The 26,675-nt window shown below is 64.7% G+C and overlaps 1 protein-coding gene across 3 annotated transcripts; it reads left to right on the top strand.

The window, feature by feature from the left end:
* The first annotated feature begins 2,512 nt into the window (after positions 1 to 2,512).
* COL6A1 (collagen type VI alpha 1 chain) lies at positions 2,513 to 23,652 on the top strand. 3 transcript variants are annotated; one of them, XM_032488444.1, is made up of 35 exons: positions 2,513 to 2,854; positions 3,434 to 3,563; positions 5,002 to 5,202; positions 5,781 to 5,940; positions 6,072 to 6,200; positions 6,305 to 6,325; positions 6,684 to 6,704; positions 6,779 to 6,823; positions 7,664 to 7,717; positions 8,253 to 8,297; positions 8,397 to 8,423; positions 8,605 to 8,631; positions 8,718 to 8,762; positions 9,050 to 9,103; positions 9,300 to 9,362; positions 10,087 to 10,149; positions 10,247 to 10,300; positions 10,395 to 10,430; positions 10,616 to 10,678; positions 12,040 to 12,102; positions 16,909 to 16,971; positions 17,636 to 17,698; positions 17,804 to 17,854; positions 17,986 to 18,021; positions 18,626 to 18,688; positions 18,926 to 18,991; positions 19,519 to 19,554; positions 19,960 to 19,996; positions 20,166 to 20,174; positions 20,439 to 20,572; positions 20,848 to 20,957; positions 21,137 to 21,320; positions 21,398 to 21,578; positions 22,130 to 22,202; positions 22,295 to 22,537. In XM_032488444.1, exons 1-35 carry the CDS (start codon positions 2,758 to 2,760, stop codon positions 22,398 to 22,400), a joined length of 2,610 nt encoding a protein of 869 aa, XP_032344335.1. In that variant the 5' UTR covers positions 2,513 to 2,757; the 3' UTR covers positions 22,401 to 22,537. The 3 variants fall into 3 exon arrangements, with proteins under 3 accessions (XP_032344335.1, XP_032344282.1, XP_032344238.1); XM_032488347.1 differs by having other exon boundaries at positions 2,521 to 2,854; positions 22,130 to 22,159; positions 22,295 to 23,652; XM_032488391.1 differs by lacking the exons at positions 8,397 to 8,423; positions 8,605 to 8,631; positions 8,718 to 8,762 and having other exon boundaries at positions 2,520 to 2,854; positions 22,130 to 22,159; positions 22,295 to 23,652.
* Positions 23,653 to 26,675: the final 3,023 nt, after the last annotated feature.

Genomic DNA, 26,675 nt, shown 5'->3' with positions numbered 1-26,675 from the left:
TTACCCCTCTGTCTTTCCTGGATTGTCTTTGGGACCCTGACCCCTGGCTGGGGGGGACTGTCAGTCCCCCCCAACAAGCCCAAACTGCAGGGGGTGACCCAGGCCGAGGAGCAGGTGGTGGGAACGCGCCTGGGCCTCCGTGCACAGCCGTGGCCCTGACTGTGGCCGGAGGAGCTGCAGGAGCACCCTCACCCCCGCCCCCGCCCAGGGCCCCACACTTGTTGCTGGAAGGGGGGGCGGAGCAGGGAGGGGGAGGAGAAAAGGAGTTTTTTAAAGCAGGATGGCCCTGCCGGCAGGCTGTGGCAAGGAGGTCTGCGGGGTGGAGGGGGCGCTGTTGCTCCGCGGAGGGGGAAGAGGGGGAGGGGAGACGGGGGAGGGAGGGCTGACTGTGCCCCGCCCCCCAGCAGGCCTCTCCTGGCTGCTCCCAGTGGACGAGGGCAGCTTCCCCTGAAATATTCTTTTCTTCTAACTTCCACGCACCTCTGGGTTTTTCAGCCCCCAGGCAGCGGCACAGGGTCCGTCTGGAGAAGTACTCCTTTCCCTGCACTGCGTCTGGGGACACCTGGTGCCACAGGGGTCAGGAGGTGCAGGACGTGTGGGGGCTCCTGCCAGGGCCCCAGGCTCCTGAGCTCTGGGGAGTGGCCTGCGGGCCTCCTGCTACCACGGGGCACAGACACCCTGCAGGCCGTCCGTGAGCACCTGGGGCAGGTGACGTGCGCTTCCCTGAAACAGGCGCCCAGCACGGGCAGGGGGTACAGAGACAGGCGGGGGCCTCTCCCCATCACCAGCCCCTTCCTGCAGGGCCTGGGGCAGCCCTGGCTCCCGGGCTTCCTGGACCCCCAGCACATCTCCTCGCCCCACCTCCAGGGCCCTGACTCCTCCTTACCTGCCTGGCCCGTGTCACCTGGGGGTCGGGTCAAACCTGCAGTAGCCCTGCTACCTGGCCCCTGCCCCTGTCAAGATCCCGCACCCCCCCTGCCTGTCCCTGTGGACCTCCGCCCACCTCTCACCTCTCATCTCCCAGCCTCCAGGGCTGAGCATCTCCGTGCGGCCCCCACCCTGGCCCCCAGCACCTGGGCGTTGTGCGCCCCCCGGCACTCCCCCTCCTGGGGCCAGGCGGTGCTATGGGGGAAGACCAGCTCCCCAGAGGCCGCTCTGGGACCTCAGAAGAGTGGCGCCCCCGTCCCCAGGAGTGGTCATGGGAAGAGGAAAAGGTCCATTCTCCCTCCCACGAGCAGAGGGGCCGCAGAGCCCCGCACCCCACTCACACCCCCACTGCGGCCACTGGCCCTGGGGGCAGCTGTGCCATCTGCCGGGCCCCGCAGCACTGCAGGCGTGGATGTGCTGCCTGGACTCTGGGTGTGGGGATGTGGACGCTGTGCCCGAGGCCACCCCACCTCTCGGGACGACCTTGCCCCTATGCCGCAGCCCGGAAGGGTGGGTGTCCCTGTGCCCCGCTTCTCCCTGGGCACAGACGCCCAGCAGGGTTTGCAAACTGCCACACGGCAAGGATCTCCGCGGGGTGGGGTGGGGGCCAGCCGGCCAGAGGTCCGGGCACATCCATCCCCGTCTCTTCCCATTTCACAGACGAAGTGTCAGTCACCTCCCAGGGGCAGGAGCCCTGCAGCCGGCTGGCCCTTGCTGCCGGAGTCTCAAGGTTCCTGGTTTCACACACATATTCTGATTTCTTCCCCAAAACCTGCAAGAACATTAAAGTTGCTGTCTTTGCAAGTCAAAGAGCTCAGGCTTGGAGAGGCCAGGTGAGCAGTGACAGCCTTGCCCCAGGCAGAGCCCCTTTGAATTGGAAGCTGGGGGCACTGCACCGAACCCCGAAGCAGCACCCACAGCCTGACTTACGTGGAACCAGCGGTGAGACCACCCCCGCCGTTAGCTCACAGAAGTGTCAAAACTCAGGGAAGAAACCCTAAAAGTCATCGAGGGGGCGATTCCTGAAGGGTTCCCAGAACTTCTTTGTCATGGTTGTAGATTTTTGCATGTTTTAAACCATAAAACATTTCAGCTGATACTGAGCTTCGGCTCTTGAAAGATCTAGAACCTTCCCTGGGGCCAGGAGTCCACATTCTGAGCCCACCCCCACCCCGGGCCCCGGTCTGGGGTCCCCACACCCGTCCTCAGAACCTGGGCCTCCCCTCCTCTCTGTGTCTCTGTCTGTCTGTCTCTCTGTATTTGCACAAAACAAAGGTACGTGCAGTTATCTGCTGACTGTTTTCCCACAGTAAAAAATGAAACATCTTTCGTAAAAACGTATTTGACCAAACTGTGAAGAGAGAGTTACATGAAAACTTGGAAGTTAGACAGAGCGACGGATTTGAAACGACTTGTAGAACCTGGCTAGTGTGGGGACAGGGATGGATTCCCCACGGAGGTTAGAAACGACCACGCAGTGCCTCGGAGAAAGCCCTGGTGGGCCGCACGTCCTCCTCCAGACGTCTGAAACTCAGCCAGCACGGGAACTGCGAGCAAGCAGAAGTCCCCACGAGCCCGGGAAGTAAGTCAGTTAGCCCAGCGGCCTCCTGGGCTCAGAGCGGCTCCCGGAGGCTGAGTGACTCACCCGGGCTGGAGAGACCCCCGCCCTCTCCAGGGCCCACCCAGCTCCTCCTTCTCGCCCGCCCCTCCCCTCCTGGGCTGAAACTCCGGAGGCGCCGGAGAGCAGAGAGGACTTCTCCCTCCGGTCACCGGTCACTGCCAGCCCACCCTGCCCTGCCCCTGCTCCACGGTGACACGCAGGCCGGAGACATGAGGCTGCTCCGAGCTCTGCTCCCGCTGCTGCTGCAGGCCTCCTGGGCCACCGCACAGGACGACCCGGCGGCCGCCAGGGCCATCGCCTTCCAAGGTGAGCGGACTTGCGGGCTCTGCCGGGAGAGGCAGGCCCAGACCAGAGGCATCCAGGCACGATGGACGGTGGGACCTTGGCCCCTTCCCCAGCGTGAGAGCTGAGGTGGGGGCCCAGCTCCAGGGGGCACCCCCAGTGAGGGCCCTGGGCTCGGGCTGCCCCGAGGCCGAGGCCGAGGGATGAGGGACGTGAGGCTGGGGAGTCAGGAGGGAGGATGAGGGGGTGAACCTCGTCCGGCCTCAGCCTCCAGCACTCCCCGCGGGCGGGTGCTGCCCGATCTCTGCCTCAGTCAGTTCCTTTTGCTTCCTGCCCGGTTCTTCTGAAGGTCGTGCCCCTGTAGTTTTAAATTCAACCTGGAAACAAGGTGGCCGGGTGGGCTCCCCGCCCCCCGGGAGGGATGGGGCTCTGACTCAAGCCGGCAGGATTCTCAGACTGCTGCCTCGTTTGTGTGCTGTGTGCTCCGCGCGGGGGGTGGCCGGGCCATGGCTCACCTGCCAGGAGATGGCTGGAGGGGGGCTCACCTGGGGCAGGTGAGTGCAGGGCGTGAGCTACAGGGCCCCTCCTCCCGTCCCCGCCCAGACTGCCCCGTGGACCTGTTCTTCGTGCTGGACACTTCCGAGAGTGTGGCCTTGAGGCTGAAGCCCTACGGGGCCCTGGTGGACAAAGTCAAGGCCTTCACCAAGCGCTTCATCGACAACCTGAATGACAGGTGGGACCTCGGCCTCCCCCTGCCTTTCTCTGAGCCTCTCCGTGGGGGGCCGCTGGGCCCGGGGGCGGCCGGCCTGGTGTCGCCCCTGCCATGGCCCAGAGGCAGAGCTGGGCCTTGATGTCCCCACCTGAGACAGGCGGCATTAGCCTGGCCACACAAGTCCCCCCTGCCCCAAGTCTGTGTGGTTCAGATGGGCCAGAAGGAGGCTGGATTTGAGATGGTGCAGGCCGGACAGCCGGGAGGTCTGAGGGGACAGCGCTGCCACATGGGGCTCCCAGCCCCCCAGCTGCCCACCTCACACAGTGAGTGAGTTTGGGGAGCTGGCTGGGGCCCTATGGCTCTGCCCAGTGCCTGGAGAGGGCATCCCCGCCAACTGCCTGGATGTGGACTGCTGCCTACATGGACGGTCAGAGCCTACTTGCTAGACTCAAGGCCCAGTGTCCCCTGTGTCTGGTGTCCTGGTCAAAGGGGCTGCCAGCCTGCTTCTGGGTTTGGAGGTGACACTCTCCATCCACTCACTCACTCGTTCATAGTGGGGAAGTCCCAGGCAGCTGGTGTGGCCGAGGACAGGTCACGACTGTGGAAGGGGGTCAGGGCTGTGGGGGAGGGGCTTGGGTCAGAGCCAGGCTCCTCCCCTGTTCCCTCACCTGTGCAGGGCCCACCCGGTGTCCCACCCTGTCCCTGCTGACCTACTGACCCACTGACTGCTGACCCAGGCCCTGAGACTCCCACCCACTGGAAAGGGCCACAGGGACAGAGGGCGGGGTCTGCTCAGAGCAGGGCACTGTAAGGCCTGAAGCCCTAACCTCCCAAGATGCCCGGGGCCATGAGGCCAAGCAGGGAGGGCCCGGGTTGGGGAGGGACGCACCTCGAGGAGGGAATGTTGGGGCAGTCAGTGTGGCCCGGCGTCCCCTGGGCTCTGGCCCCGTGCCTCAGTCTCCCCACCTGTGAGCTGGGTGGGCTCCTCTTGCTGCTCATGCTGTTGGCTCCATGCAGGGGCCTCAGACACCCCTGCTGCTGGGCTGGCGGGCCCTGGCCACCCCCCACCCAGGTGCACGGGGCAGAGAGAGGAGGCCGCTCAGATCCAGGGGCCCTCACCAGCAGGACTCCTCCTGCCCCGTCACCAGCCCCACTGCTGTCCATGCAGGGTCTGTCCCCAACCCCCGTGGCCCTGGAGCAGGGTCCCAACGCACACACGCCTCGTCTGAGATCCTGAGGACCAGGGGACGTGGTGGTCACTGGCTGGCCAGGGCCTGGCCCTCCTGACCACCTGCAGCCCCCTCTGTGTGTGGCCCCGGGAGCCAGGACCCAGCGTCTCAGGGCCGTGCGGGAAGCCCAGCCCTGGGCGGGTCTCCACCGGTGCCCTCGGGCGGCTAGCTGGCAGGAGGGGAGGTGGCCTGGGGTGGGGGAGGCCCTGCTCACCCGCCCGCACTCGCAGGTACTACCGCTGTGACCGCAACCTGGTGTGGAACGCCGGCGCGCTGCACTACAGCGACGAGGTGGAGATCATCCAAGGGCTCACGCGCATGCCCAGCGGCCGCGACGCGCTCAAGAGCAGCGTGGACGCGGTCAAGTACTTCGGCAAGGGCACCTACACGGACTGCGCCATCAAGAAGGGGCTGGAGGAGCTGCTGGTGGGGTGAGCGCCTCGTCACCCGCCCCGCCGCCCACCCTGTTCCCGGCTGCCACCTGTGCCTTGCCTCCGTCCTCGCCCGTGGCTCCTGCCGAGGGGGTGGCTAGGCCCAGTCCCTCAGAGGCTGCTGCACCTTCCTGACCTCCTGGACAGCCAAACCCGCCAGGCCCCAGGGCCACTCGCTGCCAAGCCAGGCTCCAGCGCCCGAAAGCCCCAGGGACAGTCCAAGTGGCCGAGGGGGTCGTGCTGGTGACCACCGCCCAGGGCTGCCAAGGTCACTCTCTGACCCTCTCTCAAACTGTCCGCTGTCCCCTCAACCACTGAAGGCAGTGAGCCCACGAGGTTATTTTCTGCTTTAGTAGCTGTCTCTATGACCCACTCTATAGCCAGGTCCACACAGAGAAACAGGAAACTCCGCTTTGAGAAAAACCCTGGGTCGGCGTCTCCCTCGGGGTTTCCAGCCCCTGCCCATCACCGCCAGTCTCGGGGTCTTAGCTCCGTGGTTCCAAGCGGCCCTGAGCTGTTGGGTCAACAGCTGCCTGAGGGGCCCAGGCTGGGTGGTCTCACCTGCCCCACCTGTGCAGGGGCTCCCACCTGAAGGAGAACAAGTACCTGATCGTGGTGACCGATGGGCACCCCCTGGAGGGCTACAAGGAGCCGTGTGGGGGCCTGGAGGACGCTGTGAATGAGGCCAAGCACCTGGGCATCAAAGTCTTTTCCGTGGCCATCACGCCTGACCACCTGGTAGGGCCCCACGCGGCCTGCAGTGGAGAAAGGGAGGGGCTCCCGGGGACCGGGGGGCGGGGAGCAGAGACGGGGTGGGGCCTGGCTCCCACCATCGCTGACCGCCCTCGTTCTGGTCACAACCGCACCAGGAGCCACGCCTGAGCATCATCGCCACGGACCACACGTACCGGCGCAACTTCACGGCGGCTGACTGGGGGCAGAGCCGCGACGCGGAGGAAGTCATCAGCCAGACCATCGACACCATCACAGACATGATTGTGAGCGTGGCCTGCCCGCCCCGCCCGCCCTGCCGGGTCCAGGACGCGGGAACTCCTGTGCCTGGGACTTGAAGTTAAACCGACTTTTCCCTTTCGATTTTCAGAAAAATAATGTGGAACAAGTGGTGAGAATCCCCCTCCCCCCCGCCCGAGGGGTCTCTGGTGCCCTTCCCCCTCCCCCCCCCACCCGAGAGGTCTCTGGTGTCCTCCCCCTCCCGCCCCTCCTGCCCGGGGGGTCTCTGGTGCCCTTCCCCCCCCCCCCAAGAGGTCTCTGGTGCTCTTCCCCCTCCCCCCCCGCCCGAGGGGTCTCTGGTGCCCTTTCCCCCCCCCCCCCCCGCCCGAGAGGTCTCTGGTGTCCTCCCCCTCCCGCCCCTCCTGCCCGGGGGGTCTCTGGTGCCCGTTCCTCCGCCGAGCAGGCTGAGCGTGGGCGGCCATGTGGCCGTGCTGGGCTTTCTGACGTGTCCCTCTGTCCCTTCTCCGCAGTGCTGCTCCTTCGAGTGCCAGGTGAGTGTGGCTCCCCACCTGCCCCAGGCCGCCTGGACGTTGTCTCGCACTGACTGTTCTCTTGTGTCTTGCAGCCCGCCAGAGGACCTCCTGGACCGCGAGGCGACTCTGGGTACGAGGTGAGTGGCTGTGGTCGCCCCACACCCGCACTTACCTCTGGGAGCTGGGGAAACCTGGGAGAAACGTCCCCGTAGCCTGGCGCCAGGTGTCAGGGACATGGCTGGACCCCAGGCAGCCGTCCTGAGCACCCACCGCACCCACCCACCCGCCTGCACCGAGCTCGGGAGAGAGTCTGGGTGCGGTAACCCCACGGCCCATGTGGTGGCCTCAGGCTGGTGTGGGGCGGGATCCACTGCACTGGCCTCCTCTCTGTGTTGGAGGGACTGGCCTTTCTGGAGTGAGTGTCCCCTAAGCTTTGCCACTGAAGGTGGCCCTCCTGTGCGACAGCATGAACGGCGGAGATTCTGGAGATCAGGCTTAGTTAACAACACACACAGCCAGGGAGCTTGCTCGTGCAAGTCAGATTTCTGGCTTCTCCTAAAAAGTGTCAGGTCCAGGGGCTCTGGAGCCACGTGGCCACCAACCATGGGACTGAGTACTAGCCCCGCCCCTGGGGTCTTCTGTGCCCCATCCAGCCCACCTGCCTGTGCCTCCCCTGGAGCCCAAGGCGGCGGCAGGAATGGGCAGAGAAAAGAGATTCAGGGGCCAGCCCCGCTGGGGGGCAGTCTGGCCGGCGCCCACAGCCCCAGGTCTGGCGGGCTGTGTGGAAGGGGACACATGGACCTGACCAGGCCGACCCCAGGATGGGTGACAGGAAAGGTGTCTGAAAACCACATGAACTGAAGACTGGATGGAATATCTTTTCAAACCGTTTTCATGAACAAGTAGGGGGTGCCTTTCACTAGCCTTTTAGAAATAAATGGGACTTGTCCTCTGAACTTATCTGCTCTGTGTCGCAGGGAGAGCGCGGGAAGCCGGGTCTCCCAGGAGAGAAAGGAGAAGCCGGAGACCCCGTGAGTGCCGAGCGCCTGACGCGGGAGGGGAGGGGGCGCTGAGAAGCCCGAGGCTGGGGAACCCAGCTGCAGAACTGTCCAGAAGGAGGGCTGGTTTCTGAGCACCGTCGCAAGTGGCCTGACCCTCAGAGGACATGGCCCCCTAGGGTGGCGAGGACCAGAGGGCACAGGACACATCCCACCCAGGAAGACCCCCCCTCGGGCCCCCACAAGGCCCACCTGCTCTGAGGACAGGTTGTGGGGGTCAGCCAGCCAAGCCCCAGGGCCTCTGCTTCAGCCACCACCAGTCTTCTCGCATACCACCCCTCTCCTCCTGGGGGGCCTGGAACCCACCCCCGGAGTCCTGCTGGGGAGCCCCCAGGAGGGGTGGGGCCGTCACAGCAGGGCCCTCTCTCTCTCTTTCTCCCGGACATAGGTCAGTGGTCAGCTGGTCTGGTCTCTCCAGCTGACCAGGCCTGAGCAGGGTGGGGGGCGAAGGGGCTGGGTAGGGGCCGCCCTGATCCAGGCTGTCTAACGCATCCCTCCTCTGTTGCAGGGAAGGCCTGGGGACCTCGGACCCGTTGGCTACCAGGGCATGAAGGTGTGTCTCCCTCTCCTCCACTGCGGTGTGTCCAGGGCACTGGGGCCTCGGGCCTGGGACCCCCTAACAGCCCTGTTCTCTCCTCTGTTTGCCGCTTAGGGAGAAAAGGGGAGCCGAGGGGAGAAGGTGAGTGAGATGCCACTTTGGGACATGTCCCTCAGGGCATCGAGTGGCCCCTACCCCGGACAGGACGGTGCTGTTGTTCCCGGCGTGGCTGGGCCACGGCGAGCTGATGCGGGGCCCTCCTTGGGGAACTTGCCCTTGATGGGGAGGCCAGGCCCCTCACCCTCCCTTCCTGTCTCCGCAGGGCTCCAGGGGACCCAAGGGCTACAAGGTGAGTGTGGCCAGCGTGGGCAAGGCTGGTGGGGACACTGCCCATGGGGGTGCCGTCTGACCTTCTCTGGCTTTGGCACGTTGCAGGGCGAGAAGGGGAAGCGCGGCATCGACGGCGTGGATGGCATGAAGGTCACCCTTAGCGCACGGCGGGCTGGTGGTGGGGCACGCGGTTCAGGGAAGGGTTGGTGGGCAAAGCTGGCTGCCCCGGAGGAGGTGGGAGGGTAGGGGTCTCGTGTGCGGGCAGCGCTGAGGGAGCACAAAAGGCAGGAGGCCTTCCTGACGAGCCTCCAGTCCCAGTGGCCCTCATGCCCCCCGACCAAGCTCAGAGCTTCTTCCCCCGGGCAGGGCTTTCTCGGGAAGGGGACCAACGAGCCAGAGCTGGAAGGTCTGACCCCGACTCGCCTTCCTCCTTGCAGGGGGAGATGGGGTACCCCGGCCTGCCAGGCTGCAAGGGCTCGCCCGGATTCGACGTAAGTCACTTTCTCTCACCCACATGTTAAGACTGAATTCTCAGGAGTGAAAACAGCCCAACCCTCCTCCTGGCACGCCGAGAAGTCCCGCGGCCGAGCTGCTCGCAGACCGGCCGCCCCGGCTTCCCACTCGGTGCGCGGCCCAGTGCTGCGGCTCCAGCCTCCGGACCGACCCCTCCCTGCGTCCTCTCACCAGGGCATCCAAGGACCCCCGGGGCCCAAAGGCGATGCGGGTGCATTCGGACTGAAAGGAGCGAAGGTCAGCGACTCCAGCCAGGGGAGGGTGGGGCAGGCGGGGGCTTTACCACCTACTGAGCACTGAGCAGAAATTCCCCCGGAAGCAAGTTCTGGGCGTGGTCTGAGGGCCAGGCCGGCGGGCAGGCAGGCAGGCAGGCAGGGCTAGGGTGGGGACCTCGCCAAGGCGGGTGCTGGTACCATCGCACCTGCGGCGCTCGCCTGCCCGCGGCAGACGGAGGCCGCCCTCGGCCTCAGGTTGGCTCAGGACTGTCCACGCAGCCTGCCTTCCATGCCAGAGCCTACCTGCTAGCGTGAAGTCTGAACCCACGAGTAAGCAGGCTGGTGCTGACCCCGCAGGTGGGCGGAGAGGTGGGCATGAGGACCTCGTATCTGAGTTAGTCAGACCTTGCTGGCATTTTCCGGGGTTTTCTGCATCAGGAAATGCGAGAGAAGACGAATGTTTAACATGGACTCTGCCCCACACGTCCTACTGTGCCCGCAGTGGGTTTTCCCATGGGCCCAGGTCCACAGGGGCCAGGCACCAGGCTGTGGACACTGGGCTATCACTCACCAGGGCTGGGCTGTGATCGGGGATTTTGGGCAGAGACATGGATGGTTGGGGAGGGTCCTCGAAGTCTGAGGCAGGGGCAGCGGCCTGCAGTCTGAGTGAGGAGGGCCAGTGTGGGGTCGCATCCCCCAGGGCGGGCAGTTGTGGCCTCCCGAAGCTGACCCTCTGATCTTTCCAGGGGGAGCCTGGAGCAGATGGGGACGCAGGGAGGCCGGGGAGCACAGGCCCCCCCGGAGATGAGGTGAGTGTGCACTCAGCCCCCGACACAGGGGTGTGGGCCCGGGCCCTGGGAGAGGCCGCCTGCCCAGGGCCGGACAGTCTACACCCTTCTCCTCCAGGGTGAGCCCGGAGAGCCTGGCCCCCCGGGAGAGAAAGGCGAAGCCGGCGACGAGGTAGGACCCCCGTGTGGCCTCCTGCTCCTGGCTCCTGGGACTGCAGCAGCGCTCCTGTCCCAAACTAATGCTTGTGTTCCTCCCTCAACCCCAGGGAAACCCAGGACCAGACGGCCCCCCTGGAGAGAGGGTGAGTTGGGGGTCCTGGGCTCTGGGCCTCACTAGTTAGAGGCTGGAGTGGCTGGGGTGTCCAGCCCTATCGTCCTGTCAGAGCTGTGGGGCCCTGGTCTCTGGAAGGATCTGGTGTGAGATGGAGAGTGTCCCACACTGCATCGTCTGGGCCGCAGCCTCACCTCTCCACTTCCCTCCGCACAGGGCGGCCCGGGGGAAAGGGGACCACGGGGGACCCCAGGCACGCGGGGCCCAAGAGGAGACCCGGTGAGTCACTGTTTCTAGAGCCGGGACCCCATCCCCAGGCCGAGGTCATGCCATCACACCACCAAGCCCCTCTGGCCCCTGGATTTGGGCAACCCACAACCCCAACCTCTATTTTTCCAAAAATAGCCCCCACCACCCCCCACCCCCCGCTTGTATGGGAAATGCAGCAGCCCCTCCCTCGGCCCCTGCCCAGGCCTCTGAGCTACGTGGCCCCAGCCACCTCGAGGCCCAGCACACACCGGGGCGCAGCCGCCTGAAGAGTCACACGGCGACGCTGGTCTGCGGGCGTGGCCCCCGTGTGAGCGTGTCCTCTGCGTGGCGGCGACGGCAGTGTGACCACCCTCGTGCTGTGGGTGCTGTGTCCGCCTCTGTGCCTTTTCACCAGCGGCATCGCTTAGCGTGTTTTCAGTCTGCCTGACTCCACCGCACATCAAGGTTCTTCAACCTGCACGTCCCCCTAGGAGCTCCCTCCACGTTTTGCAGACAGAGCCTGAGTCCTTCCTGGGGGTGGTCTTCCTGTTAAAACTTCAAAAGCGGGGACGTTGGGTGGCCCAGCGGCTGCTGACCCCTCACCTCGACGGCTGGGCCCAGCCTCACTGCCCGGGGCCACGCTGGGCTTTCCCTGCCCCGCGGGACCTAACGTGTGGGCGCAGACACAGACTGGCTGGATGGAGCGGGAGTGAGGGGGAGAGGCCTGACGTCCAGACCGCAGGTGCGGCCAGCCCTCCATCTGCCACTCCTCGTCCCAGAGCAGGACACCCTCCAGGCCATGCTGTCCATCTTGCGGTGACGCTTGGTCAGCCAGGGGCATGTCCTCCTCCAAACACAAGTCCAGGGCATCTCATGGGGAGAGGGAGCCTGGCCAAGACCAAGGTCAGCAGGAGAGAGACTCGTCTCTCTGACCCCTCCCCACTCCTTGGCTTTCCCAGAGCCCCGCAGACCCCGCACAGGGGTTGGGGGGGACATCAGAACAAGGACAACGTAGCTCTGACACCACTTCCAAGGCCTGCCCCTCGGGTCGAGAAACAGGACGGAAGGCCCTGGGGGAGCCTCCAGGAAGCGCCCGGCCATCCCCCTAGCCCTGGGCCCCCGAGGCCCATCAGTGAGCCTCGCTGGGGAGCAGGCAGAGCAGGGCTGCTGGCCCCTCGTGGTGGACTCTTGGAAACACGCGTCACTAGACAGACACACACGGCTGTGTATGTGGAAAACACGTGGGCATATGTGAGGACGAAGGGCGAGGCCAGCCCCAGCGGTTGGTGGTCCTTCCTGGCTCTGGGGGAGCTGCTGGGCCCCAGGCTTTGCCCGATGGCCGCCCAGGGCAGCCGCCTCCCCGCCTCCACCCAGCGGCTTTTCCTCCCTAGGGCGAAGCCGGACCCCAAGGTGACCAGGGTCGAGAAGGCCCCGTCGGCGTTCCAGGAGACCCGGTAGGAAGCCCAGCTGTCGGGGGCAGGGAGGGGTGTCCCTGTGAGAAGCGGTTCTGCTGGCACAGATCAGCTAGCGAATTTGGGAGGAGACCTTTCTCCGCCTCTGACCTGGTGCACTTCCTGCGGCGGGTGTAACCTGGAGACCTCGGTGTCTGGGGGGCAGCTGTGGAGGGGAGAAGGCAAGTGGCAGGTGCAGACTGGGGAGGTGGGCCCAGTGCTCGCAGGGGGACCCCTCTGTCTGGGGGCGGTGGCACCGGCAAGGAAGCAGTGCTGAGTGAGCAAACCCCCAGGTGGCCCTCAGAGTGGGGAGGGGGGTGCCCTGGCATGTCTGGTGTGGGAGGAGGGCAGTGGGGGTGAGCCTTGAGGCTTGGGGGCAGATGGGGCAGGGCTGTCAGCAGCAGGGTAGGTGTTGGAGGACTGAGCCCAGACAGATGCACCCCACATTGGAGACAGGGCATGGGAACCCCCAGAAGACACCAAGCTGGCAGGGGGAGACTCTCATTCAGTGTTTTGAGCTCAGGTATGAGATCCCGGCTGGAGGTTGATTTGGGTGTGTCAGTGCATGGAATGTTCCAGAATTCCTGGATGTGACCTTCCGGAGGCTGTGCGGGGAGACAGGAGGGTGGAGGCCTGAGGAGGCAGTGGGCTGGGTGGGTGGAGGAGTCAGGGGACCCCCAGGGAGCTGTGAGCATCAGGAGGGCAGAAGGGGGAGACCTCCCTCCCCAGGGAGCACGGTGCTCTCAGCCATCTCCAGAGGCCTGGCCTGGGTGTCACGAGGGGATGGCGGGCGCGGGGACAGGCGCACGGGGAGGTGAGGCAGGGTGGCCGCGAGTCAACACTGGGCAGAACAGGCCAAAGGGCCGAGTGTGAGTGTGGCCACTGGGGTTGTTGAAGTGACCACGGCCATGCTGGTGGGTGGTCTCGGCCAGGCTGGGGCTCTGGTGGCCAGCGCGACCTGGCAGAGATCCGCAAGGCCCACTGGAGCTCTGGCCGACCCTGGGGGAGCACTGGGGGTGGGGGGCACCACCCGGTACTGCCTTCCAGGGGGCCGCTGGCTATCCGAGGTGGAGAGGTGGGGACAGAGGATACAAAAGTGAACACGCAGCAAACTGAGCCATGCTCATGGTGAGGACGCCACGAACTGAGAGGCCCCCTGACCCCGCCCACCGCCCCCCAGTTGGGGGAGGGCTGCCCTGTCCACGGGCCACTGAGGGCCCCGCGATTCTGGGCGCAGCCCAGGCCTGCGGTGGGGCTTCAAGATCTTGTTCTGCTCTGGCCTCCGGCTCCTCTTCCCGCGGGTGGGGGTCCTTGCCCTGGCTGTGCTGGGATGAGGGAGCCAGCAAGGACGCTGGATTCCCCCCAGCCTCCGTCCCTGCAACAGATCAGGTGTTGTGTCACCAGGACCGGGGGCTTCATCCTCTCCTCCTTCCTGCAGGGACCACCCCTATGCAGGAGAACACACGATGGGGGCGCGACAGGGGCCGGGGCTGGGTGGGAGGTGAAAACGGACCCCTCTCTCCTCCTGCACCTGTCCAGGGACCCCCTTCCCTCGGATGGTCCCATCACTAAGCCAGCCCCACCGGGTCCCCACCTGCACACCCAGTGGTCCTATGATGGGGTTCGCTGGGTGGGGCCCTTACCGTGTGCTGGGGGTGAGGTGTGCTGCTTGACCGTGTGGGGAGGGTCCAGCTAGACCATGGGGAGTGGCCTTGGGCCAGGCCTGGGGACTTCCCAGGGGGCAGAAGAAGGGGACAGCGGTGCGTGGGGGTCCGGGAGCTCCAAGCAGGGGCTGTGAGACAGGATGACCCCGGGGGGCCTCGGGCTCAGCTGGGACGTGGATCATGGCTTCATGCCTTTGGCAGCTTTTTTTATGAAGGAAAATTTGGAGCTGGAGTTCTAACAAAAAAGGAACTCACAGAGTAGGAAAGGAACTGCCGCCACAGCAGGACAGAGCTGTCAGTTCTCCTGCGGAGCAGCGGCCACGCACTCGGGGCCTTCCCGGCGCGGTGTAACGGGGTGGGTGTGGAACTTCTCATGACGCAACTAAGGGCCAGCTCCGTGGAGAACTTCCTGGCACGTGATCCCAGGTTGGACTCTCCGGGCGCCGCCTGCCCGAGGCCCCGCCGTCCCTGGGGCCTGTGGCCGCATGCGGGCAGGGGGCGCGTCCCGGGCCCGGGGCTGCTGGGCCTCCGTCTCGGCAGTGAGGCGGATGCCGCCTCTTATGTAGACTACGGCTGGAATGTCCTCGGGCCCCCGGACCACAGCTCCCGGGAGACAGCTGCTTCTCCGGGTTTTGTTTCCTGAGAGAGAAATGGTTAAAACCAGTACCTCCAGCAGGAGGAAGACCAGCAGAATTCTCCTGTCCCCCCACAACACAGGCGTCCATTTTCAGTTTTCTCTAATGTTTGGTTTCTTCTAGAACCCTTCTAGAAAGAGCACGGTGTGCGTGAGGGGCCAGGTGGGAGGGCCGCCGTCCACCAACAGCATCGTTGGCAACGCTCTGTCCCCCTGATTAACCTTGGGGGCCTGGCCAGGCCAGCCCCCGCCCACGCTTCTTCAGTTCCAAGACGTTCCGCTGGGTGAGCGTACTGAGGTGCCCACCTAGGCCCTCTTCACGTGAAGGGAGACTGTCTCCAGTATTTTGCTTTACAGAAAAATATCAGCAACCATCGGCCTTTCTGTCAGTTCATCTGTCCATCTGTCCATTCATCCTTCCAGCTGTAACCATCCAGCCCTCTGCCACCCACCTGCATGCCGTCATCTACCTGTCACCCATCCATTCGCTCCTCTGTCTGTCCATCCACCCAGCCAGTCACCTGTGCCCACCCATCACTCATCTCTCTGTCATCTACTGTCAGCTGGTGCCCATCCGTCCATCCTCAGTGTACATATGTGTCTACCCTTCTGTCCATCCGCCCTTCTGTCCATCTGTCCATCCTGAAGTACTTCCAAGGCCACATCCAGAACACAAATTCTTAGTAGCAAAATTTCTTGACCCCAGTGGTGTGTGTGCACAGGTTGACATTTGCCCGACCGTTCTACTGTCTACATGCCTGGCCCCAAGTGCGTGCCCCCCAGGCTGTCACACAGAGGAGGCACCCGCACCTTTGCCAACAGGAGCTGCGATCAGACTCCAGGCGTGCGTCTTTGCTCCTCTCTCTGTTTGACCACTTGTGGGAAGGCCGGCGTGGCCCCTCCGCCTGGCTGTTCACGCAGCCGTCCGTGTCCCACCAGAGCCTGTGTTTCCCACGTTGATGTGTGTGGGGCTCCAGTCGTGGGGCAGACACTCTGTTGTGTGTCATCGGCGTCCCGTCTTGTCTGTGGTGCCTTGTGGATGAGGGGAGCGTCCTGCTCGTTCACAAGGATGTACGAACGCGCTCACCCCCTTCGTGTGCTTCTGGCTTACGTCACTGATGTGTCTGGAGTATGGAGCGTAGGCCTGCCCTGGCTGGACTGTTTCAGTGAGTGGCCACCCATTGTCCCAGCGTGGGACTGCAGCCCTTCCCAGGATTAAAATGCATTTCCATCATATTTAACCCCCTCTTCTCTGTCCCCTGGGATCGCTGTTGCAAGCCCTTACTTTCCTGTTTCCGCACTGTTGTGGCCTCGGGCTGGGCTGGCCCTGCTGCCAGGGCACTTCCGGGGCCACCCTTCTTGGCAGGGCGGGCGGGTCCTCCCCCTCCTCCTCCCAGATGGGCCCGAGGAGCGCGTGACGGCTCCTGCCGGTGCTGGGGACAGGCGCCGGACTGGTCTTTCCCTGCGGCCCCAACTCTAACGGAATAAAACACTGGGTTCCGGCAGCACCTCCTGGGTTTGTTTCCAGTTTTCAGAGCAATGAATAGTCACTGTAGACTGTGGGGAGAGAGGGAAGCCCCAGCCCAGGCTGCAGGGACGCTGGGCACGGCTGGGCGGCTGCCTCCCCTGGGGGGAGGCCCCGTGTCCCCCAGCCTGTGACCAGCTGCAGATGGTCCCCTCCTGACTTGTGGCTGAGATGGCACTTGGTTGCTGGGACGTCCGACTCCGTGGCCTTGGGGGCTCCAGCTTCTGGGCTTCGCCCTGCCCTCTCGACCCAGTCGTGGTCCCCACTCCCCCACCGACTGCAGACCTGGCAGGTGGTCGGCTCTGCCCTGGGGTCCACGTGGCCCGTTCTGGAAAACGTGCTTCCCCAGATGTCCTGTCACACGCCCCACCTGCCAGGCCTCTCCTGTCCCTGTCCCCAACCGTGGTGGGTCCTCCCGAGACCTTGAGGGCCCCAGCGCCCCCAGACAAGCCCATCCTCCCTCCTGCACCCCTTTTCCTGTCCTGAGGCAGGTCTCAGGGCCCCAGGCTTACCCCGTGGGCCTGCGTCCCTGCGGTGGCGGGGGCTGCTGGTGCCAGTGGCCGGCGGGCAGAGTGTGACGCTGGTGCTGTCCGAGGCGGGCCTAGACTCCGGCCTGGCTGTGGTGGGGCAGCAGTGCTGCAGCAGCCCCCTTGGCTGGATGATAGGGAGCGGTACATGTTTGTGGGGAGGCCGCAGGAAAGGCCTCGTCAGGAAGCGCCGCCTGTCGACAGGGCCCCACGGACAGGCCTCTGGGTCCAGGGTCCTGGCTGAGGGGGCCTGGGGGGCGCCCAGAGGGGCCAGGCAGGCCGGCAGCCCCGACAGTGACAGGTGCTTGCCACCCTTCCCCTGGCCTGGCTAGGGACGTCTCAGAGGCTCAGGGGACCAAGACCCTGGGTCCAGACAGGAAGGCCGGCGAGGGTGGCTCTGGGACCAGGAGGGCTGCTGTGGGCACAGAGGGCCCAACGGGTGTGTCTGTCTCTCCGCAGGGCGAGGCTGGCCCCGCTGGACCGAAAGGGTACCGAGGGGACGAGGGGCCCCCAGGGCCTGAGGTGAGTGGCGCTCCCGGCCGCCCCCAGGAGGGGCCCAGCCCGGCCCCAGGCCCCAGGCCCTGCCAGCACTTCCCTAGGAGAGTCCCCGGGCTCCTCACACGTCTCAGCATCACCTCATTCGTGGTATAGGTGACTTTCAGGAAATTTGGCAAGTGCACAAAAGTGTAAGAGAGAGAGAGAGACCCGAGTCCCACCGCCCCGAGACCAGCAACGCGAGCGCTTTGGCTCGTTTCTTCCCAGTTTCTTCTCTCTCGTTGCGTATCATGCTCTACAGATTTGACTTGGCAAAGTTTTCAGGTTTCTTTCCATAATGAGCTAAAATGTCAACAACACGTCAAGACGTCACCGAGGCGCTGGCGCGGCCATGCCGTGTCGTGCCCGCCTCTCCCTCCACCCGCTCTGGTCGGGCTCGGGTCTGAACTCCCTGCGCTGAGCCCTGGGTCTCTGTCCCGGTCCAGCTACCCTGGGTCCCCCCCGGGGGCTCACCAGGCAGGTGCGGCCTCTCAGGCCCTAAGGGTGCGCGGCCCGCAGGGTTGTCGGTTCAAGCCCCTCCTCTGATCACTGCTGTGCTGCGCCATCCGCCCTCCCGCCTCCTCCCGGACGCCTGGTGCCCCGAGCCTGTGCGGCTCACCGCCTGGCGTCCGCTTCATTTTCTCCTTCTCAGGGTCTCAGAGGAGTCCCCGGGCCTGCAGGCCCCCCCGGAGACCCTGGGCTGATGGGCGAAAGGGTGAGTGACACAGGGCATAGCCCTGGTGGGGCTGCCGGGGCCCCGAGTCTGGAGCGTCCCGGCTGGGCGACTCCCACAGTGACCGGCTGCTATCTGCTTTCCCAGGGTGAAGACGGCCCCCCCGGAAACGGCACCGAGGGCTTCCCCGGCTTCCCGGTGAGTGACCCCTGTCCTGCCCCACCACCCCTCAGGCCAGCTGGGCACACATGGCACCGATGGTGGGACTGTCCCTCGGGGGTGCCCCTGCCTGCGTCGGGGCTGGTGTGACTGTCCCGCCTTCCCTGCAGGGCTATCCGGGCAGCAGGGGCCCTCCCGGGACAAACGTGAGTACACGCCCCGCGTCAGCTACTGGGGGTGCACGGGGCACGCACGCACACGCGTGCACTCACGTGTGCAGATGCACACACAGGTGCAGACACACACGTCTCCATCTCTGCGTGCCTCACGTGGCCCTGGGGTGCCCCTGGTAACTGACACGCCCCCCAGAGTGCCTGGGAGCAAAGAGGCTCCCAGAGTCTCCACCCCATCTCCCCTCAGGCTCAGGTGTCCTCTGTCCTGCTCTCGGCCTCAGAGTCTCCCCAGGAAACATGTACCGGGGGGTGGGAGAAAGGCAGACAGTGTCTCCTTCCTGTCTCTCTCTCTCCTGTGAAAAATTCTGCTTCTTAGGAAGGAAACGCAATGCATGTAAACTGTACCATTGTAAAGAGAATTTAAATCAGTAAAATTTACAAAGGAGCCTGTCAGCCAGGACGCCTGGGGTGGGCCAGAGCTGCCCCGCTGCCGGAAGATGTCGGCCCAAGCCGCAGAGGTGTGGTGGGGGCTCCACCGCCCCCAGAGGCTGGCCCTCCCCAGGAGCCCGGGGCCGCAGGGCCACCCCAGACCCTGGGACGGGGTCCCGCTAACCGCCTGCTCCCCTGTCACCTGCAGGGCACTAAAGGCTACCCCGGCCTCAAGGGGGATGAGGGAGAAGCTGGGGACCCCGGAGAGGACGTGAGTGCAGAGCCCACCCGCAGGCTGTGAAATCCTGAGTCAGCCTTGGCCTCGAGGGCCATGGAGGGAGCTGGCTCTGTGTGTGGGTGGAGCACGGGGAGGGAGGTGGCTCTGTGGGTAAGCGGAGCACGGGGAGGGAGGTGGCTCTGTGGGTGGGCGGGCGGCACATCAGGACAGACAGCACGTGGTCTGGCCATATGTGGTGGTGCCTGGTGACACCGTGCTGTGTCCTTCCAGAACAACGACATTTCTCCTCGAGGTGCCAAAGGAGCGAAGGGGTACCGAGGCCCCGAAGGCCCCCAGGTGAGTCGGCGTGGCTGTGGGGCAGCGGCCTGACCCTGAGTCTGCAGAGGGCTGGGGTGGGCGGGAATTTGGGAGCGAGGCTCGGGGGAAGGGCTAGGGAGGCTGGGGTTTGGCAGATAGGACTGGGGGAACGTGCAGTTTCAGGGAGCTGGGGGCTGAGCAGGGGACAGAGAAGAGATGTGATGGGTGCAGCAGAGCCCGGGGAGGGTGCCTGGGTGAGGCTGGACACCCTGCCCATAGAGGTGGCACCGTTAGACCATCGGTGTGGTGACTCCCCGGCGGTGACCGTGGGTGAGCTGCAGACAGGGCCCGGCCAGCGTGCCCGCTGACCGCCAGAAAAGGCGCGTTGGACGGTCGTCGCCGAGCACGTTAGCAGCAGCTCCCCTAGGCGCTAACGTGCAGTCAGCTGCACCTCGTGTTCGGGGGCCATAAACGGAGGTGGGTTGGCCTGGGGGCTCCCATCAGACCCGCAGCTCGGGAATCAAGGGGAGGGCCCTCACAACCTTCCCCTGTTCTTTCTTTGACAGGGACCCGCAGGGCACACTGGACCACCGGGGCCGGATGTAAGTGGGTGTCCGTGAACGTCCGTGGGAGCCAACCGCTCTGGCCAAGGATACTGTGGGGGTGGGGAGCCGTGACAGTAGCACGTGATGGCCACGGGGGAACATCTGGTGGCCACATAGGAGGACACGTGATGGTCATGTGGTGGCCATGTGGGTTGGGGGGTATGTGATGGTCATCTGATGGCTATGTGGAGGGCACGTGGTGGCCACATGTCAAGGTCAGGGACTGCCTCAGGTGGCAGAGCAGGGCACACCCTGGGAAATGAGACCCCCCCCTCTCCTCTGGTGTGGTCCCAGGGGATGGGGACCCCGAGGGCTGGCCTCACCCTCAGAGCCCAGGGCAGCCCTGGTGGGGTGACCAAGAGGGCCAGTTTAGCTTCATGCAAGTGTCTCTCCTCCACCCAGGAATGCGAGATATTGGACATCATCATGAAAATGTGCTGTGAGTATTTCCACCTTTGTGTAACTGTCCAAATTAGAAAGAATGGCGGTCCTGCCACCGGCGCTGGTGGGGGGAGGGGAGCCGGCAGGAGGCTGGGCGTGCGCGGGACGGCGGGGAGCCGGAGGGTGCAGTCTGACCGCCTGGTAATTGCCTTTCTCCTCTTCCCCAGCTTGCTGTGGTGAGTGTCGCTCTGTGTCCCATTCCGGGTCTTGTGCCTGGAGCTTTTGAGCAGCCCCCCCTGTGGGTGGGGAATCAGGCCCCTTGTCTCCACTCTCACGGCCAGGGGGCTGGTCTGGCCTGTCCTCTCCCCAGTCACTTACACCAGGGAGGGGGGACAGGAGCTTCCCCCACGGCCCTGGGCCCTCCAGCCTCCCCACCTCTGGGCTGCCCTGCTGGAGGGGTCCTGGGAGAGGCCCGGGGCTGACTGCCCCACCGTCCGCAGAGTGCAAGTGCGGGCCCATCGACATCCTCTTCGTGCTGGACAGCTCCGAGAGCATTGGCCTGCAGAACTTTGAGATCGCCAAGGACTTCATCGTCAAGGTTATTGACCGGCTGAGCCGGGACGAGCTGGTCAAGGTGAGGAGGCCACCCTGGGCCTTGCTCGGGGCCGGTGGTTCCTGGGGCGGCCGGGGTCTGTCCTGACACCGGAGTGCTGAGGGCCGTGGGAGACACAACACTTTGTTTCTTGAAAGCCAAGCCTCCAACCCACCAGAGCATGAGTCACCCTGGGGGCCTGGGGGCTGGTCCGGCCTGAGACAGGTGGTGGGTGGGGGGGCGACCCAGGGAGGGGCCCAGGCACTTCGGGAGCCCCTGGGGGGACACTCCTGATCTCAGCTACTGTTCCTGTGCAGTTTGAGCCCGGGCAGTCCCACGCAGGCGTGGTGCAGTACAGCCACAACCAGATGCAGGAGCACGTGGACCTGAGGGACCCCAACATCAAGAATGCCCAGGACCTCAAGGAGTGAGTGTGGCCGCTTGGCCCCATTCTGACCCTAACCCTGACCCCTGCCCTGAGCCCATCTCAGCCCACACCCACTTCTTACCTGGGCCTCTATGCTGACCCCAGCCCTGCCCAGCCCTGACCCCAGCCCTGGCCTTGTCCCGGCCCCGGCCCCGGCCCTGACAGCTGTGGCCCCACAGAGCCATCAAGCAACTGCAGTGGATGGGCGGCGGTACGTTCACGGGCGAGGCCCTGCAGTACACCCGGAGCCGGCTGCTGCCACCCACCCAGAATAACCGGATCGCCCTGGTCATCACCGACGGCCGCTCGGACACCCAGAGGGACACTACCCCCCTCAGCGTGCTCTGCGGCCCTGACATTCAGGTGGGGCTGCCTCCATGCCTGGACCCGGAGGGATCCGTCCCCACGTGGGGCCACACCAACGCTGCACCTCTCCGCAGGTGGTCTCCGTGGGCATCAAGGACCTGTTTGGCTTGGCAGCCGGCTCTGACCAGCTGAATGTCATTTCCTGCCAAGGCCTGGTGTCCCAGGGACGGCCGGGCATCTCGCTGGTCAAGGAGAACTACGCGGAGCTGCTGGACGACAACTTCCTGAAGAACATCACCACCCAGATCTGCATAGGTGGGCAGTTCGAGGGCCCCCCCTGGCCAAGACTCAGGTCTTCGCTCAGCCCACATGACCTCTGGCTTCTGAGCCAGACCACCCCTAACAGCCAGCAGTGTGTCTGCCTCCCCCACCAGCTGCTTCATCTCGTGCTCAAGGATGTGGTGGCCTGGTGTCCACACGGTGCTCCCCAGGGTGTGGGCTGTGCCAGGGTCCGTGTGTGTGTGGTCGTGGTCAGCATCGCCAGGGACAGTGTGGCACGGAGTCTGAGCTGCAGACCATCCTTCCTCCTCTCTGAGCCTTGGCTTCCTCGTTCTTGGGAGGGGCCAACGCTCTGGCCCGCCTCTCACTGGGCAGGTGCCTGGGGGACCCTTCCACCCCTCCACAGTCACTCCTGCATAAGGGACAGCCCTCCTGGTGGGAGGAGGGGACATGTGGGGCTGGCCGTTCAGGAGCACCACCACCGGAGCCTCCCACAGAGCAGCCCGGCGTCCTTCCGCTGAGCTTCCAGGTAGAACAGCAGTTCCTGTGACGGCTGGGCTCAGGCTGTGGGGTTTTCTCTTTTACAGACAAGAAATGCCCAGATTACACCTGCCCAAGTGAGTACCGGGGGGTGGACAGGCTGCTCGTGGCGGGCCCGGGGTGAGGAGGGTCCGGAGGCCAGAAGGGTGGGTGGGGCCGGGCCCCCGAGGCCATGTGTGTGCTCATGACCCCCCACCCGCCCCCCCCCGTAGTCACGTTCACCTCCCCGGCCGACATCACCATCCTGCTGGACGGCTCGGCCAGCGTGGGCAGCCACAACTTCGATACCACCAAGCGCTTCACCAAGCGGCTGGCTGAGCGCTTCCTGACGGCGGGCCGGACGGACCCGGACCAGGACGTGCGCGTGGCGGTGGTGCAGTACAGCGGCACCGGGCAGCAGCGGCCGGAGCGCACGGCGCTGCAGTTCCTGCAGAACTACACCGTGCTGGCCAGCGCCGTGGATGCCATGGACTTCTTCAATGACGCCACTGACGTCACCGACGCCCTCGGCTACGTGACCCGCTTCTACCGTGAGGCCTCCTCCCCCAGCGCCAAGAAGAAGCTGCTGCTCTTCTCAGACGGCAACTCGCAGGGCGCCACGGCGGCTGCCATCGAGAAGGCCGTGCAGGAGGCCCAGCGGGCAGGCATCGAGATCTTCGTGGTGGTGGTGGGCCGCCAGGTGAACGAGCCCCACATCCGCGTCCTGGTCACCGGCAAGACGGCAGAGTACGACGTGGCCTTTGGCGAGCGCCACCTGTTCCGCGTGCCCAGCTACCAGGCCCTGCTGCGGGGCGTCTTCTACCAGACGGTGTCCAGGAAGGTGGCGCTCGGCTAGCAGCCTCCCCACCCCTGAAACAGAAAGTGAAAATGTGACCTGAATTTTCCTGACCCATCCAATTAGCTAAGTTTTTTAAAAAAGAAAAGCCTGAAAAGCTGCCCTATGCTTTGCGCCCCCCACCCCCACCCGCCCCGGCTTCTGCCGGCCCCTCCCGCTGCGCACCGGCACCGTCCGCCTCGCCCCTGGCTGTCAGCGTCCCCTAATCCCTGGTCAGAACCTGAACCCTGGTTCTCTTTCCTTTCTGGGCTCAGCTGTCCCCACCTCCATCCCCTGCCCCTGGGCTGCTTTCCCGCTGACCCTGCAGAATCCTTCACTAAGCTCTCCACTTACACCAGTCAGTCCAGCAGCGAGCCCGCATGTGTGCAGAGACAAGCGTGCCCACTCGCGAGGTCCGGTCACTCACGCCCGCCTTGGTGCCTTGGTTCCAGCAGCCTTGGGCCGAGAGCCAGGGTGGCAGGACGTTGGCCCGCAGACACTGCGACCCCCGCCCGTGCCCTCACAAAGCCCAGAGCAAAGGTGCTACCCCTCCGCCCAGGGCGCAGAGGCCTGGCCTCTAGCCAGAGTGATGCATTTTGTCGAAAACAGGGCAAGGCTCTCCCTCCTCAAGGGGCGCCTGGCTCTGCGTCTCGCTGAGGACCCTCTTAACACGTTAATTATACTTTTACTCCTTCCTGTGTTTTTTCTCAATTGTGTCCATGTCGGCGACTTTTCCAAATAAAGGTTTTCACTGTCCTCCCTGTGGTTGTCTTTCCCAGGAGTTAAAACCCCCAGTGTGTTCGCACCCGAGGGAGAGCTCCGAGGTGGTTAGGGCCACCCCAGGGGCCTGCCTTGGCCAGACCCCACCCATGACACCCCTCCTCTGGGTCTGGGGGAAGAGTCGGAAAGTAAAGACTCTGTCTGTTCCTGCGGAGGCTCTGGGAGGGGCTCTGACACCCTGGGCTGCAAGAATCAGAAGCAGATTCGGTCATGGGGGGGACAGGGGGACGAGCCGGCCAGATCCAATAAGGTAAATCCTCATTAATCACCAAAAGGGCCAGCATTCTGATTTCTGGAGGGGTCGGGATCTGGGGGCCCCATGGGAGACTCAGTTCAGGGCAGTGAGACTGTCAGCCCCAGTCTCAGGAGGGCGGGGGTGGGGCAGGGGAGGCAGACAGGGAGGGCTGGGCTGCACTTGGGCTGCAGATGAAGAGGCCAGTGTGCGGGCAGGACACCCATTGCCCGTTTAAGGAGCCGGGAGAAGAGATTCTAGCCGAGAGGGAGCCTGGCAGGTGTCCCTTGGGTGGGGCCACTTGATGCCCCACAAAACGTGGCTGTGAGAGCCAAGTGTCTGGCGGTGGGGGCAGCATGGCGCCCGGATCCTCTCTGACTCTGAGGAGAGTAACACCCCATGTAGAACTGGGGGTCAGGCACAGGTCCCCCGGGGTCTGCCATGGTGGACATCACACTTGGCCTCCACAGGAACCCCGCAGCCGCTGTGGGCAAGCGTCCACATGCTCCACTGTCACCGGAAGGACAGCCTGCAGGTCACCCGCTCCGCCTGACCACCCGCCAGTGCGACCTTGACCCAGTCACCTGCCCCTACACCTCGGTGTCCTCAACTGCAAACTGGGCTCGGAACATGGAAGCACCGTCTGAGAGGCTGTGGGCCCGGTCCCCTCACAGGACAGGCATCACACACCTATATCTGGGCCAAGGCAGCTCGAGGGCCCTGGACGGTCCATGGCGGGGAAGCACAGGACTGGCAGGAGAGGGCAGCTTGGGGGAGGAGGGGGCGCCAGGCCTGCGAGTCTCTGCAGGACGCCCCTCCTCCCCGCACTCGGGCTCCTTCCTGGCTGCCCAGGTCTGCACCCGGTCGGGGGCTGCAGTGTGGGCCTGCGGGTGCTCCCGGCCCGCAGGCCTCCTCGCCGCGCCTGAGGGTGGTCACCCCAGGGATCTCTCCTTGAAGGAAAGTGAGAAATCAGAGGTTTCCCCTTTAAGAAGAGTCGGTACCTTTAATCCCTGAATCTCTGGCTGGGATCAGCTGGGGTCCTGGGATCCGGCTCCTGGCTGTCCTTCTCCCCGCACCCCCCCCCACCCGCCTCCCAACATCCACAGGATACAGACAGGGTCCTGCTTCAGTCCACGGAACTCGGCTCTTAAAAATACGAAGCTATGAGGGAAACCTCAGGCCCCACCAGGTCTGCATCCTTTCCAAGTTTGTAAAAGCAGCGTTTAGGACCACTGCGTGAAGTCCGGCAAACAAGTCAAAGCCAGTTACCCCGTTACTGTAAGTGGGCTGGGACCCCCTCTCCTTTCTGGGCCAGGAACAGCCGCGGCCTCTTGGCTCTGACACCGGCTCCCCCTCTCCGTGCAGCTGGAGCTACGTGGCACAGGGTGGGTGAGGGTGCACAGCACTGTCAGGGGGCCTGCCACCCCCACCCCATTCACCCCGACTAGGAGCCGTGGGGGCAGTGCCTGGCATCCCTCTTGGCCCTGCTACTCCTAAAGCCTCTGGCCGCAATTCCTTCCTCTTCTCCAGGAAGTGTGGTCCTGGAAAGGAGGGGGGCCTTTGGGGCCCGAGGGGTGTTCTGAGGGCCCCTGCCGGCTCCCACTCATCCCCCAACCAGTCTGATCCATCGGCCAGTGTGGGACAGACAGGGCGTGTGCAGCCCATCTCTGGGACCTTTCTCCCAACCCAGCCCCACATCCGTCCAAGTGCGGGGCTCAGAGGCTCCAGAGGTTTGGTCAGAGCCCTGCCTCCTTTGCTTCACACATGCGGCTGGGGCCCGGGGCGGAGGTGCTCCCCAAAGTCGGCGCCCACCACTCAGGCCCCTGCTGCGCCTGCGTGGACAGAGGAGGACTATGGCTTCACCCTCCTTGGTTTGCACTCGGTTTCTCTGTCGTCCTCTCGCTCTCAGACCCTGGGTGCGGCGTCCTGGTGCACGCTCTGCCTTCCGAGGCCTCCCGTCCCCTCGCCCCCGATGGTCCTGGTCTTTCAGGGAGAAACCCGCCACACTCATGTTGACCACTGTAGCCAGTCTGGTGTTTATCGTTTTTTGTGCTGAGAAGACGCAGGAAGGAACAACTGTTCACCTGTGATTTCTGAGGGTGCCCGGGAGGCTGCAGCTCGCTGGTTGAGACCTGCGGGCCAGTGTCCTCCGGTCCGGTGTCCCCGACTGCAGGTCCCTGACAATGCCTTCCTGAGGCAGGATTTTAAGTTCAGTGGCTCCTCTGTCTTTCAGCTGCTGGGATGATGACACTGAGACTGAGACCCCCTCCTCCAGCTGAGGCCCGAAGGCTCCTCAGGAGGGCGTGAGGCTCGGAGTCCTTGCAGCGCTGGTGGCCGTGTGGCACGGCACGATCGCTTTAGGGCCCCTGCAGGTCCCTGAAGTCACATGTGCGTTTCCCATGCAACCCACCACTCCCCTCCTGAGCCCCTGTGTCCAGCCATAGCCCCCAAAGAGCATGTCCTCCCGCCCCAGGAGACAGGACATCAGGGCGAGGTCCACCCGCGCCCGAGCGCCGCTCGAAACACCAAGGAGCAGGCGCGTCTCCCACGCGTCGTGCTGAGTGCGAGAAGCCAGACTCGGAAGGGGGGCACGCGGGGACCTGTCTGCGGAAGCTTGAGGTGGGGGCACGGCAGGCAGCCGGCGCCTCTGTGGGCGGGAAGGGCACGGGGAACTTTCCGGATAATGGAAGTGTTGTCTGTGTTGACAGCGTGCGGACTACGTAGGGGCGTGTTTGTCACAGTTCTTAGAACTGTACACGCACAGACG

Source organism: Camelus ferus, chromosome 1 (genome assembly GCF_009834535.1).
Source record: "Camelus ferus isolate YT-003-E chromosome 1, BCGSAC_Cfer_1.0, whole genome shotgun sequence".
Classification (NCBI taxonomy): domain Eukaryota; kingdom Metazoa; phylum Chordata; class Mammalia; order Artiodactyla; family Camelidae; genus Camelus; species Camelus ferus.
The sequence above is the reverse complement of the archived record's forward strand: the minus strand, read 5'-3'. Positions and strand labels throughout refer to the sequence as shown.

Excerpts from the sequence above, each read along its gene's own strand:
- COL6A1 (XM_032488347.1), top strand. The coding sequence starts at position 2,758 with ATGAGGCTGCTCCGAGCTCTGCTCCCGCTGCTGCTGCAGGCCTCCTGG. Across the intron at positions 9,363-10,086 it reads TCGGACTGAAAGGAGCGAAG|GGGGAGCCTGGAGCAGATGG; the intron begins GTCAGCGACTCC and ends TGATCTTTCCAG. Across the intron at positions 10,679-12,039 it reads GGGGCCCAAGAGGAGACCCG|GGCGAAGCCGGACCCCAAGG; the intron begins GTGAGTCACTGT and ends TTTCCTCCCTAG.